Source organism: Bos taurus, chromosome 19, assembly GCF_002263795.3.
Source record: "Bos taurus isolate L1 Dominette 01449 registration number 42190680 breed Hereford chromosome 19, ARS-UCD2.0, whole genome shotgun sequence".
Classification (NCBI taxonomy): Eukaryota; Metazoa; Chordata; class Mammalia; order Artiodactyla; family Bovidae; genus Bos; species Bos taurus.
The window spans coordinates 37,195,239-37,209,696 of NC_037346.1; the positions used below are offsets into that span (position 1 = coordinate 37,195,239).

The 14,458-nt window shown below is 49.2% G+C and overlaps 1 protein-coding gene across 4 annotated transcripts; it reads left to right on the forward strand.

Moving 5' to 3' along the window:
* The first annotated feature begins 700 nt into the window (after window positions 1-700).
* On the forward strand, window positions 701-11,321 carry PHB1 (prohibitin 1). 4 transcript variants are annotated; one of them, XM_059878106.1, is made up of 8 exons: window positions 704-915; window positions 1,459-1,547; window positions 1,988-2,102; window positions 3,562-3,723; window positions 7,015-7,157; window positions 7,293-7,409; window positions 9,541-9,636; window positions 10,975-11,321. In XM_059878106.1, exons 3-8 carry the CDS (start codon window positions 2,015-2,017, stop codon window positions 11,185-11,187), a joined length of 819 nt encoding a protein of 272 aa, XP_059734089.1. In that variant the 5' UTR covers window positions 704-915; window positions 1,459-1,547; window positions 1,988-2,014; the 3' UTR covers window positions 11,188-11,321.
* Window positions 11,322-14,458: the final 3,137 nt, after the last annotated feature.

The following is a 14,458-nucleotide window of genomic DNA, read 5'->3' on the forward strand; positions in this document are numbered from 1 at the left end:
TTGTTAGCGGTAGGTGAATTTGAGTAAAGATTACACATCTTCTTTGTACTATCTTTGCAAATTCTCCAAATAAGACTTTTTAAAAAATGTGTCCCCCAAACCCAGACTTTAAGCCCAATCCCTCTTTTAAATTGTTGCATGACCCTGAATGACTCCCTTCCTCTCTCTAGACCTCATTTTCTAGTCCATATGGTTTCTAAGGTTCTCTCTGACTCGGGCAATCAATGTCCCAGAACTCAGGTCGCTTCTAGACAGGGATTTGGAAAGAAGATATCTCCTCTGTCTCTCAGTCCACCAGTTACTTCACAACTTTATCCCACGTGCACACCCGCCCTCTTTCATCAGCCATAAACTTGCCCTTGCCCGTCTCGTCCGCCAGCCAGCAGGCCCAGCTACTCTTTCTGAGGGCCTCCAGCTTCAGTTCACAACAGACACGTGCATTTATCCCCCAAGAAACTACAGCCCCCCAAATGCTTTGCGGCAACCTCTGGGCCTTCAGTACTACCAAAGACTAAAGGTTTTTCAGCGCGGGTCAGCCCCTGCATGGCTTTTTGGGAATTGTAGTTCATCTGCGAAGAGCCTGGGAACAACAGTAAGGCAGCAAGCCACCCTTCCCAGAATGCATAGCGCTCGTCCTCACCAATCCGAAGCGCAGATCTTGGAAGTAGGCGGGGACGTGAAGGAGCTGTCCGGCGCACGCGCTGTCTGTGGCTGGGGAATTCATGTGGAGGTCAGAGTGGAAGCAGGTAAGAAAGCTGGGGAGCGGCTGTGGTCCGCGTTCTGGAGTCCCTGCAGTCCCCCCTCTGCGTTCTCATTCTCCTCAAGTTTTGGCGGGCGGAGTGTGTGCCTGGGTCCGCCTCGTGTCGGAGGGGAAGGGGGTGAGCCTGGGAGGAGCCTGGAGTTGCGTAGAGTGAGGTAGGTGTGTATGGGGGCAGGGTGAGGAATAATCCAGAAGCTATTAGGAATGGAAAGGCCGAGGGGTCAGGACTAGGCGTCCTGATCACGGGAATAGAATAGTTAAGTGCACGGATAGAGATGAAGATACTCAGAAGTTGAGGCCTGAGAAAGAGGAGGAGAGGCTGAAGTGGCCGACGACGATGGGGCGAGGAAAGACAAAGTTTAAGTGCAAGAGCAGATTGTAGAGAGGTCAGCTGCGCTCCCGCCCGCCCCGCTTCTGCCTCCACCCCAACCTGTTCCAGGGCTGTTGCTCGCGATGCAGCTGTTTAGTACCTTTTTGGCCCTGTTATTTCTCGTGATTTGTTGGCCCCAGAACGTCATCCAGGGCCTGCTTCCGTAATAACAGGTCATTCATTCTTAATACCTGATGTTGAGAAACGCTGGTGAGGAGTTAAGCTGTGTCTTCTAGAATTAGACCTCCAGGTTCTAATCCTGGTTGCCTCCTTCATAGCTGCCTGATCTTAGGCTTCTCTTGTAACTTAACCTCTCTTTGTGCTTCAGTTTCCTCATCTGTGTAGTCCTCTACTTCATAGGGGTTGATGTGAAGATTAAATACACCAGTTGCCGTTAGAAGACTCCCTGTTGTAAAGGTTAGCTGCTACTGTTGTTTTGTTCTTGGAATCATGTTCTTTTCTGAATCAAAATGGCACAAGACCAACCCCACAGCCTCTCTTCTGGGGCCTGCAGGTCCAGGAGATGAGAGGCTGTTTTGGTATAGTGCTAAGTTTTCTATGGGTAATCCAGCCCATGCCTCCTTCCCATTTTGAACCAATACCCCCAGACGCCATTTCTTAAGTAGTAGAAAAAGAAGCAAGCTGTGGAAAAAGAAGATCAGAGGAATTGATTATACACTTTTACAAGCTGCAGAGTGTTATTTATGAAATGTTTTTCAGTTGAAGGTTTAGAGCTCTCAGGACTGGGGAAATAAATAGCTAGCTTGAGAAATGCAGGTGATGCCTCAGAGAGGGCTTCCTCTGAGCATTGGGGATTGAGTTGTTTTGTTTGTTTTGTTTTGTTTTTACCCCCTTAGGTGTGAGTGAGTCCAGCCAAAGGAGACATGGCTGCCAAAGTGTTTGAGTCCATTGGCAAGTTTGGTCTTGCCTTAGCCGTTGCAGGAGGCGTGGTGAACTCTGCCTTGTATAATGGTGAGGCACTGAGGGGTGGTGGGTCACTGACCTTTGCCAGAGGATTTTCATTGGTCTGCCTAGCCCATGTGACACTCCTGTTGGCAACCACTTGCTGTGAATATATTTGACCAAGAAGGCTCACCTGCTGCCATCCTGCACCATGTGATGGCCTTGTCATCAGAACCTCTGTCCTTGGAGCCTTAGGTTCTCTCAGAGCCTTTCTTTACAAAGAGCCTCCCAACCTAGTTGGGTGTTGCCACCTTCTCCTGTTAAAGTGATGCTGCATCAGTATGTCAGGATTTTGCTGGCCAGTTGAAATGGAGAGTGTGTTCTCTTCTGCCTGTGTGGGGAGTAACTCAGCAAGGGCTTTAGACCTTTGGTGACCTTGATCTGAGCAGAAACTTTTGCTCTGCTCTAGTTGAGTTGTTCCCGAGAAAATATCTTTGAGATGCATTGCCCAGCTTTTATCAGCGTAACCAGGCTTGAAGCTGTCTTTTGGAGACTTCCCTGGCAATCCAGTGGTTAAGACTCCGTCCTTCCACTGCAGGGGCTCAGGTTTGGTCCCTGGTTGGCGAATTAAGGTCTTGCAGATGGAGTGCTATGGCCAAAAATTAAAAAACAAAACAGCTAGATTTTCTTCCACTTGCCTGTGTGACTTCAGGCAAGTCACCTTCCCCTTCATAGGACTCAGCTTTCTCGTTGGTCAAGCAGCAGGATTGAACTAGTTTATGTCTAAGACCCCTCCTGCTTTGATATTCTCTTAACTTTTCACTGTTGGAAAGCAGCAGTAGATTGACCCATCTCATGCGAGCCTCTGACAGCAGGAGGATTACTTTCAGAGTGAAGATACTGGACCAACTATAAAGTCCAAAAAGGCAGAGACAGAAAGCAGCTGATCAGAAAAGCCTGCTCTGCTTCTGTGGCCCAGCTTTATACTCTGATCTTTCTGGCCACCCTGCATGGCTAGGCTGTAATCACTATCATTAATTGCTCTCTGAAATTAGCAAGACAGCTCTATATCCCCTTCAGAGTTTAGAGAAACCAAGCTGTTAGAAAGGAAAAAATGAGGACTTCCAAATTTTAGGATTGCCGTAGGAAGGGTGCTGCTTCTGGGAACTCTGGGTTAAATGGGAACCAGGATGGACTGTGAGTTTTAGAAGGAAGTTTTGGGAGCTGGTTCCTAGGAACGTGTTGGTGGGAGTTCATGGGTGGAGTGGTTAATAATCAGCAGCCAGTTGTTTCAAGGAGGAAGAATGCTGAGAATAGATCCTGTTACCGAAGTCCTTGGGAGGACATGGGACAGAAAGTGATTGCTTTGTTTTGTAGCTGTTAAGAAGCCTCTGGAGTCCTGAAGTGTGGGAAGACAGAGCAAGAGACCTACTATATGAACAGAAAACACCAGGGGTCTTTCAGACGCAATCCTTTCGGTTAAAGGGTGAGGGGATTTTTCTGACCCATTGTTATCCTTCATTCCCAGTGGATGCTGGGCACAGAGCTGTCATCTTTGACCGGTTCCGGGGAGTGCAGGACATTGTCGTAGGAGAAGGGACTCACTTCCTCATCCCTTGGGTACAGAAACCAATTATCTTTGACTGCCGCTCTCGACCACGTAATGTGCCAGTAATCACTGGTAGCAAAGGTGAGTCTCAGCTGTGGGTCTCAGCTGTGGGATCCAGAATGGGTTGAACTTCCCTAAATATTTTTCCTGAAAAGTTTTATGTGGCTACAGAAAAAGAAATATACAAGCATGCCTAAGAGATATTATGAGTTCAGTTCCAGACCCCTGCAACAAAGCAAATATTGTAATAAAGCGAGTCACACAAATATTTTTGTTTCCCAGTGCATATAGAAGTTATGTTTATCCCATACTGTATCCTATTACAGGTGCAACAGCTCTATCTCTAAAGAAACAGTGTACATACCATGATTAAAAAATACTTTATGGCTAAAAAATGCTAACCATCATCTGAGCCTTCAGTGAATTATAGTAGTAACATCACAGATCACCATAATGAATGTAATAATATTGGAAAGTTTGGAATATTGTAAGTTACCAAAATGTGACTCAGAGAGACTTTCTTGGTAGTTAAGAATCTGCCTTGAAATGCAAGGGATACCGGTTCGATCCCCAGTCAGTGAACTAGATCCCACAACAAAGGCTGCACGTGAGCTACAACTAGAGAGTCCCCGTATGGCAGCAGAAGATCCCGTGTGCCACGACTAAGACCCAAATCAGCCAAATAAGTATTTTTTAAAATGTGATACAGACATGAAGTGAGCAGGTGCTGTTAGAAAAATGGTGGTAATAAACTTGCTTGATAAACTGTTGCCCCAGACCTTCCATTTGTAGGAAATACGGTGTATGCGAAGCACAAATAAATGAGGTGTGCCTGTATATTCAAGATACACACACAACTGTATGAATTTAGAGAAATGAACGGATATATTTCAGTAGTCGCATAGCGATCCAGTTTTTTTGTTGTTTTTTTTTTTTGCGATCCAGTTTTAAAGAAATCTGAACGTGCCTTTGCTCTCTCTCGGTTGACCCTCCCCACCAGTTCTTGTTCCCCAGGTGACTGTACACTGATCCACCCGTTGTGTTGCCTTCACAGCTGGCTTGCCCTTGCTTCCAGGCCTGTGTTTCCAGCAGTGCTGCTCTCACACTGTTACCTCCTGGGCCAAGGCCCACATCCCTGAGAGCAACCTGGTGTCTGACATGCCACCGACTCCCTGGTTGGAACCCGAAATGAATTGCTGTCACGGTTCTTCCCTCCCCATCGTACACACAGAGGTGCACGGCAGTAAATGGAGCGGCAGACGCTGGCTCGGCTGTGACCTTTCTGTGCGGGAGGAGAGGATCGTGTGGATATTGCTGGTCCTCGGAGAATGTTTGCTTTCTGTAGTAGTGTCAGGCTTTGTGCTGGGTGAGAGGGAGGGGTAGTTCAGCGATGAGTAAAGCGGGAGCCTTTAGGAGCTCAGTCTGGCAAGGGAGACAGACGTGGACAGGCGTTAGGAGTGGGGTGTGGTGAATGCAGCATGTAGGGGAGCAGAGGGGAGCTGTGCGGAACGGGCCTCTGTGCTGGTGCTTGAGAGTGAGAAGTGAGTTGGACAGGGGAGGGGACACGGTATTGTCTAAACTGTCCTGTTTCTCCAACGAGGGAGAGGCCGAGCCTCCTATAAAGGGTCTGGCCTGCCTACTACATCAGAGGAAATCAACAGTGGGGTGGGGTTCATTAAGAAACGTCTTCAGTTCAGTCGCTCAGTCGTGTCCGACTCTTTGCGACCCCATGAATTGCAGCACGCCAGGCCTCCCTGTCCATCACCATCTCCCGGAGTTCACTCAAACTCATGTCCATTGAGTCGGTGATGCCATCCAGCCATCTCATCCTCTGTCGTCCCCTTTGCCTCCTGCCCCCAATTCCTCCCAGCATCAGGGTCTTTTCCAATGAGTCAACTCTTAGCATGACGTGGCCAAAGTACTGGAGTTTCAGCTTTAGCATCATTCCTTCCAAAGAAATCCCAGGGCTGATCTCCTTTAGAACGGACTGGTTGGATCTCCTTGCAGTCCAAAGGACTCTCAAGAGTCTTCTCCAACACCACAGTTCAAAAGCATCAATTCTTCAACGCTCAGCTTTCTTCACAGTCCAACTCTCACATCCATACATGACCACTGGAAAAGCCATAGCCTTGACTAGACGGACCTTTGTTGGCAAAGTAATGTCTCTGTTTTTCAATATGCTATCTAGGTTGGTCATAACTTTCCTTCTAAGGAGTAACCGTCTTTTAATTTCATGGCTGCAGTCACCATCTGTAGTGATTTTGGAGCCCAAAAAAGAAAGTCTGACACTGTTTCCACTGTTTCCCCATCTTTTCCCATGAAGTGATGGGACCAGATGCCATGTTCTTCGTTTTCTGAATGTTAAGCTTTAAGCCAACTTTTTCACTCTCCTCTTTCACTTTCCTCAAGAGGCTTTTTAGTTCCTCTTCACTTTCTGCCATAAAGGTGGTGTCATCTGCATATCTGAGGTTATTGATATTACTCCCAGCAATCTTGATTCCAGCTTGTGCTTCTTCCAGTCCAGCATTTCTCATGATGTACTCTGCATATAAGTTAAATAATTTAACTTAAAGGCCTTAACGAGCGCGTGTGTAACCATTTCCCGCTCTGGTGCCTGGTTCAGAACTCATCTCGTGGGCACTTGATCCATATTGTTGATGACTGCAAGCAGTGCCTCAGCCCCAAGCACAACTGGATTGTCAGGGGAAGTTGTAATTTCCTGGGTCCTTTGACCAGTAATGAGAAGCGGCCTCTCAATGAGTCTGATAACCCCTCACCTCTGTTGCATATTTGACAGAATGCCTTTATATCTGTCTCCTCCTTCAGTTTCCCCCAACGTGCCCAGAAGGCAGATGATATCATCCCTGTTCTTACAGATGAGGAAATAAGCTGAGAGAGCCTAAGGCTGTGTAATAAGTAAACATTAGAGTTAAGGCACAGCCAGGCCCTGGACTCTTAGTCCACTGGGCTCACAGTCATCTCTCTGAGGCATACTCGTGCCTTGAGCCACATTGACCTGGCCTTGGAGAGGCCTTATCCTAGAATTCTTGGCATTGGCTTATCTCTTTGCTTAAAATATTCGTTATTCCAGAGATTCCATGGCACCTACTAGACCTATAATCTGAATTTGCTCATGTCAGAGGGCATTCAGGACACAGAAAAGCTGTCATCACCAGAATCCTTTGAGAAGTTATTAGCGCTGGTGCTCTGCTGGGTTCTCTACCAAAGAAACCATGAACCTGTGCACCTCACCTTGAAGGGTTTCTTAATCAGCCACTTTACTTATAAACTGTAGTACATTTGGCATAGGGGAGGTCATAGGAGGCCATGTGATCTGTATTTTTAACTCCAGCATCTGTGCCCTGCCCTCAGATTTACAGAATGTCAACATCACACTGCGCATCCTCTTCCGGCCGGTTGCTAGTCAGCTTCCTCGCATCTTCACCAGCATCGGCGAGGACTACGACGAGCGCGTGCTGCCATCCATCACTACAGAGATCCTCAAGTCCGTGGTGGTGAGTGAGCAGGGCCTTGTCCTCGGGCCCTGCCCCTAAGAGCACACTCGGTGTCAGGAAGAGCTTGGTGATGACTGGTTGGGATTCTGCTTCTTCGCAATCATGACTGGCTCCTCTGCCTTCCCTTGGAACCAGGCTCGCTTTGATGCTGGAGAACTGATCACCCAGAGAGAGCTGGTCTCCAGACAGGTGAGCGATGACCTCACAGAGCGAGCAGCGACCTTTGGGCTCATCCTGGATGACGTATCCTTGGTAAGGGTCTTGGGGAGCCTGAGGGGTGGGGGTGGGGGTGCCTGGCTCCGTTTCTGGGTAGATACTGTGAGGTCCTACCTTGCACTTTCCTTGATGAAGACTGGAAAACAATGAACCTTCTTAGTGCTGTGAGACAGTCTCCTTGGGTTTATTTTCAGATGAGGATTCTTTTCCCAGCCCTGTGCCACAGGCGTTTCTATTTGATTTTCGGTCCTGCCCAGGTGGTCCCTAGCCACTAGGTTTTTTCCCTTCCCCAGGCTGAGTGTTCCTCGTGGCTCCCAGAAGTATTGTCACGTTTACTTCGTTTGGCGCAGAAACTATCTGTTAGAGACTGGGGAGCAGCTGGCATAGTCTTTTCTCCCAGGCACGGACCTCCCAGCCTGACCCCTGGGATTTTCCTAACACTTAGGGTTTGAAGTACAGTGACGTGATCTCTGAGAACTCCCTGTGAAAGGTGATAGAGTGTAAATGAATGGTTCTGTCCCCCAAAGCCTGGTATGGGGGCATCTCTGAGGCATGAGTTACCCTCTTGAGACTGTGTGGTCTGTGTATTTATACGACATTGAATGCCGCAGTGCAGACAGAAAGCAATACAGGCAGGATAGCATTTCAGATCAGGGAGGGTGAGGGAAAGGGGTCGTGTTTCTGATTCTCTGGGAAAAATCATTTGGAGTGATTTGCTCGGGTAGTGAGGTAGAGCGTTTCCTGTTCCGTTCTGCGCGTCGCTGGGGAAAGGTACCGTTTCCCACTTGGCATCTGTGCAGCTGTTTAAACAGCACCCTGTGCACACCCATGGCTCACCCCAGGGCACTGCCTCCGTGGAGGCATTTGGGTTCCCTCTACTGGCAAGACGCCAGCTGCAGCCACTTGGCCCTGAGACCGGGGCAGTTTCTCAGGCCCTCCCGCTTAGTGTTAATCTAAACACCTTGGCCATGAGAACATAGTAAGTAAAAACCTAAGGAGAACCTTGGCATTTTGCTAAATTTTAACCACATAGTCCATTCTGGGGAAATGCAGGTTGACCACAAGAAACGGTGTCTAAGAGGTGTGAGGAGAAAATTAGGTTTCATGGGGAGTTTGCTGCCTTCAGCTGGCCCTTCTGGAAAGAAATTTTATTCCTTAATTGCGCACTTCATTTGCAGTGCTCAGGATCATATTTTCTTCCCCAAACTTTGAACAGGAGTCCAGTAATGGAGCAAGCAAGGTAGAACAGCTGCAGTATAAGAGTTAGGAGTGTTGAAAGTCCTGAAAAGACAATGGACTGCAATTTACTCTCCAGAAGAGGGTTTGAGCTGCTTATTTTTTTTTAAAGCAGAGATTGGGAGTGTGGGGGTGGAATGAAACAAGTAGAATTTGATAGCAAAACTCATACTCTTCTCCCCTTTATTCTTCCCGTTTAATAAAAAGTTAGATAAATAAATTCGGCTTTAGGAGTGCTGAGCTCTGTTCCCATTATTTGCACTTGGTCACTTATGTTACTAGGGAAGACCTATGCATAATCAGAATTTTAAACCTTCACCCTAAGCAATAATCTTTACCTGCTTTCTCTTTCTTTTAAACCCTTTACCAGAAGGACTTGCTCATAAGGAATACTGTGATTTGCAAAATCATGATTTGGAAGTCTCACTCCTCTTCTTCCTGTTTTGTGATGGAGATGCTGTGAGAAAGCAGTGGACTGGTTAATCTATAAGCGGAGAGCTCACACTCTTGAATCCCTGAGAACCAGCTGTGTGGTTCTCACTCTCAGGGGCTCAGTTTTCCATCTGGTCTCTCTGGGGGCTTTGAGCAGGCATCAAAGGGCCTTGGAAGAGTACTTGTCGGTGCTGGGGGTCCTGGAAGCCACCGTTCTCCTCCCCTGGGGAGGTGGTCACTTGAGCACACACCTTCTGGTCCCCATGGCTGTTTCCTACCTGAGGACAGTGATGAACAGGAGCACTTGGGGCAGCTGAGGATTCTGGGCTGTGAACTCAGTTTGGACACGGATGTGGAGGTGGAAGGGTGTTCTGGCCTCATGTTATCTCCAGCTGTTAGAGCCATTCCTGGCCTCTTCCTCCAGCCACCATGGGGGCTCTGCAGCAGCCCTGTCAAAGCAATTACAATGCCTCATCTTGCTCTCACTCTCTCCCCTTAGACGCATCTGACCTTTGGGAAGGAGTTCACAGAAGCGGTGGAAGCCAAACAGGTGGCTCAGCAGGAAGCAGAGAGGGCCAGATTTGTGGTGGAAAAGGTGAGTGCTCAACCAGATGGCAGGAGCCTCTCTCCCCTTTCTCCTGTGCTCAGCCGCCCCGTTTGCTGGGTGGCCTGGAAATTCATCATCTGTCATCTCTTCTTCCGGGATCATCGGAAGGGGATTGAAAAGACTGTACTCCTGCAATTGGTTCCAGAGTCTTTAGGGTCTAGTCAGAGATATGTGAGGTTATGTTCCTAAATCATTGAAGAGTAATTTCTTTTCCACGTCCCTAAGATCAAAACTCTCCCACAAATAAAAATGTTTCTTCTGGAATATTTTCAGCTTCACTGAGAAGTTGTTTTTAGCCTTGGTCACACAGTGAAAGCTGACAGCCTAAAGGATCAAACGTTGCACCAGATACACTATTGTCGCTGGATTGTTTTCAAGCACTAAATCCATCCAGATGTGTCAGTGTGCTGGCGTGCAGTGGATTTGCACAGGGCCTGGTCTTTCAGTCTTTGTGAAGGTGTATTTATTTCATGTATCTCCTTCTCCCCACCATTAACACACTTGGATTTTTATTCCTAATCAAGATGCCTTAGTCCTTAGAATCAAACAAAGAAAGATATATGGGTAGACGTTTAACTTTAGAGATTATAGACTCCAAGCGGGTGGAGTTGTTTTTTCTTTTTTCTTCCTCTCTCCAGCATCTAGAACATATCAAAACCATGCCTAAGGTAGATACTAGGTATCCGTAAACATTTGTTGAGTGAACAGCCCCAGAGCCTCAGTTGAGCAGCTGTGTGTTAACCTCAGGGAGGCCCTGCACCGCGCTCTCCTCCCACCCTTCTGCAGGTCATGCATTGTAGATAGACGTCTTCCTGTTGATACGAGCTGGGAGAGCCAGGAGGTCTTGTACTGTCTGCCCAAGTTCCTGGTTGGGAACCCCTTCAGCCCACAGTCCAAGGAGCATCCTGTGCCTGCTGCTCCTACTTGGCGGCACTGGTTTTGATGAAAGTCACTTTGACTTGGGCCTGGAGGGAAAGATGAAGGTTGAGTCTACCTTCCTTTCTCTCTTGCTTTCCTTGGCCTGGGATCCTCCAAGCTCAGAGTAGGTGGCTGGCCTCAGTTGCTGTTAATGTTATTGAGGACTTTGAAATAAGACAGCTGTCTATACAGCCAACAGAAATGTGTCTCTATAGTAGTGAGCAGTGGGCATGATGGGGGCAAGGAGGATTGAGTGAACAGTGTTTGTTGAGCCCTTTTGAAGGGAGCGGTGAAATCCCAGAGCTCATTTCAGGACCCAGAGAGGGTGCCTAACACAGGGCTGTTGAGGCTGTAACCCGCCATCCACGCCCCAGAGTGTCATCTTGGTCTCTGCCTCCACCCTTGCAGGCTGAGCAGCAGAAGAAGGCAGCCATCATCTCCGCAGAGGGCGACTCCAAGGCGGCGGAGTTAATTGCCAACTCGCTCGCCACTGCAGGCGACGGCCTGATCGAGCTGCGCAAGCTGGAGGCCGCGGAAGACATCGCGTACCAGCTGTCGCGCTCACGGAACATCACCTACCTGCCCGCCGGGCAGTCGGTGCTCCTCCAGCTGCCCCAGTGAGGCCCACACCTCCTGGGCCAGCTGGACCACAGCCCCGAAGTTGCTCAGCACCACCTTCCTTCTCCTGCCCCAGAAATCACTGTGAAACTTCATGATTGGCTTAAAGTGAAGGAAATAAAAGTAAAATCACTTCAGATCTCTTATTTACTCAATCAGATGAAGCTCTTTGATTCTTCTCATTTCCATCCCCCTTTTTTTTAATTTACCTTCCTACCCAAAATTGCTAAGTGCCTACACAGACAGCTTGGCTCCTGTCTTTGGGGCTGGCTGGCACTCCTGCCCAGGCACTGACAATTGGCAGAAGAAAGGCCGGGCCTTGTGTGTAATGAGCTGGGAGTCAGTGGGAGGCCTGAGTAAACTTGTAGCCTCCAACCAACCCTTCATTCAGGATTTGAGGAAGATGGCACACGCAGATGAATGGTGAACACAGGCCTCGGGTTTCTCCAATGGTTTCTGCACAGACCCAGCTGAAGAGAGGTGCTGGGGTGGGTCAGAGGAAGTGATCCATCTCTTAACATAAAGCTGATGCTCTTTAACTGCGGGACCAGCAGAAGCAGGTGTGTACAAATGGCACGGATTGAAGAATCTGCCTCCGTGAAGGTGGGTGGGCCTGATTTGATTTGCTCTCCCCCCGCCCCAGAGTCCTGGAATGGATTTGAATAGAGAGAGCAGGCCTGGCCCGAGATGAGAGTCCTGTGGCCTTCCTCTCCGCCTCCCACCTTCGTGTCTCAAATACCCGGCGGATTTCCAGCTTGAAGGATTGCATCCGGCCAGAGCTGTACGGGCCTGCCAAAGACGTGTGCATCCAGTGTTCTGGCTCCCTGGTTCAGAGACTGCCCTTCTAGAGGGCTCTGTGCCTATGCCTTGAAGGAAATGACCATGGGAAGACAAATGTGTGTAAACTATTATCAATAAATAACACCCAGACCTTCCAGCTCAGTTGTGTGGGTTTGTTTTGTTTGTTTGTTTGTGGGAGCCATGGGCTCAGGACAGAACATTCCCGCAGTCTGTGTGCACATTTGTATCACCAGAGAGGACAGACTCTCCAGCAGAGCAGGAAATGCTTTGGTTTCAGAAAATGGTTGCCGTGTGCCAGATCCATCTCCAGCCTGAAATTCATCAGTGGTGTCAAGTGAGGGTTATCATGACATGGGTACTCAGGAGGTGAGGTTGGATGGAGCCTTGTTAACTTCCTTTGTTATCTTTGAGTTGGGAGTTGCAGGCGCATTCACCGAAAGAGGGGTTGACATAAAATACAGTGTGCCAAGCCCTCGGTGCGCTCTGGTTGGACTGACACAGTAGGTGGCTTCAGGTGCCTTGCCTGGCATGGGACTGTATTGCTTATTCTGCTTTACTCTGCTGTGGAAAGGCCTTGGTCTTTGAAGGGCAGGGGGAGAGGGGACAGGATTGAGAAACGAGCTGTGCTGGTCACCCACCTCATCCTTTCGGGAACAGAACGGGAACAACAGTGCAGTCAGCACCCACACTGACTGTGCTTTAACCTCTGCTCTCGGTTTAATCCCAGGCTCACCACCTGGCCAAGGAGAGCGGCCTCTTAAGAGGACTCTGCAGGCTGGTCTGTGACCTGGATTCTGCATTTCCTCTCCCGGAGTGATAGGGCCAGCTGTCAGCTGGGAAAGGGGACAGATGCACCGATTCGGGGTGGGCTGGGGACTGAGTTCTCCCGGCACTACACCCCGCTCCCCTTCCAGGGCCCCTCCGTGGGGATCACATCCCTTCCCACCACTGTGAGCGTGCAGACAGGAGTGTGATGGGCCCGTGACCCTCAGCCGAACTTCCCACCAAAACTTCATTCTGATGCTGAGCGAGCCTCGTTCAGCCCATCACCTCACCACCTCCCTGGCATCAGTTATCTTGGAATAACTCTTCCTACTTGTGTTTTTTTGCTGTAAGAGTAGCGAGGCCTGCAAGTGGTGAGGTGCCTGAACTCAAAACACGTGGAAGACTGGAGCAGAAAGAGCTTGACTGCTAAATAGGTTCCAGACCTGCTTCCACTCAGCGGCCTTCCTCCTTTCCTGCTGTTTATTGCTCCGACACCCTTGGGGGGGGGGGGGGGCGGTGCAGGAGGCGCCTCTCTTCCCCAGGCCCTTTTTAAAAGAGCAGCTTGTTTCTTGCATTTGGCAGGAGATTGGATTTCCCACCCAGGTGTGTGAGGGGAGCCCTCCCCAGCTTCTGGGTTCTTTCTGCCTCCAGGTCAGCCCTTCAGCAGCAGGCAGGCCAGTTCCTGCTGATTTTGTCTGTAGCCTCCCTGCCATGGACGGTGCCAGTGGTAACCCGGGGCCTCATTCTGCCTTGACTTCCGCCAAGTAATTCTTTTCACAAATGTTCAAGGGCTGTTAACTGACTGCTTAGCCCCAGCATCCCCTGAAGGCCTCCGGGTTTCTCCAGACACTGCCACAATGGGCTTTTATCAGCTCGGGATTCTCTTGGCCTTGGATCAAAAGCCTTGTCCTGTCCTGTCCAGGGAGGGGGCCAAGCAGGGAGTGTCTTCATCCCTGTCTCCTTTGGTCAGGCTGAATAGTTCCCTTGTTTGGGCCCTGAACTGGGGGAACCAGGAAAGAAGACCCTCAAAGGTTGCTGCATTTTATACAAGTTCTGGTGTAGACCAAAGTGGGAGGAGCTGTGCTGCGCCTCCCATCCCCAGGTGGGTCAATTTGAAAGAGAGACAATAGAATATTGTCCAAGCCTGGTGTAGCAAATGCTCTTCTAATGAGCCAGTGGTCCAGCCATCAGCAGGGAAGAGTGTTTAGGCCCTCCCTGGACCTTTGCCATCTGCTAATACTGTGGGCAAAGCAGCCCGTCGTGACTGAAAATAACCTGGGTGAGACAGTCACAGGAAGCTGTAATTGATGTCCCTGCCTTTCCTGGGCCTCCTGTTCATCCTGCACACTGTTCCAAGCTTCATTTCTCGTTACTAATTTTTATTGGAGTGTAGTCGCTTTACAGTGTTGTAGTCGTTTCTGCTGTATAGCAAAATGAATCAGCTCTATGTGTGCACATCCCAGGTGGCGCTAGTGGTCAAGAACCCTCCTGCAAGGCAGGAGACATAATGAGACAGGGGTTCAATCCCTGGGTTGGGAAGATCCCTGGAGGAGGGCCTGGCAACCCACTCCAGTATTCTTGCTTGGAGAATCCTATGGACAGAGGAACCTGGTGGGCTACAGTCTATACGGTCACAAACAGTCGAACATGACTGAAATGACTTAGCATGCATACATATATATATATATATGTCCTTTCTTTTTTGGAT

Bases quoted from the DNA above. Each gene is read 5' to 3' on its own strand.
- PHB1 (XM_059878106.1), top strand. From the start codon at position 2,015: ATGGCTGCCAAAGTGTTTGAGTCCATTGGCAAGTTTGGTCTTGCCTTA. The intron at 2,103-3,561 runs GTGAGGCACTGA...CTTCATTCCCAG, and splicing joins GAACTCTGCCTTGTATAATG to TGGATGCTGGGCACAGAGCT. The intron at 7,410-9,540 runs GTAAGGGTCTTG...CTCTCCCCTTAG, and splicing joins TCCTGGATGACGTATCCTTG to ACGCATCTGACCTTTGGGAA.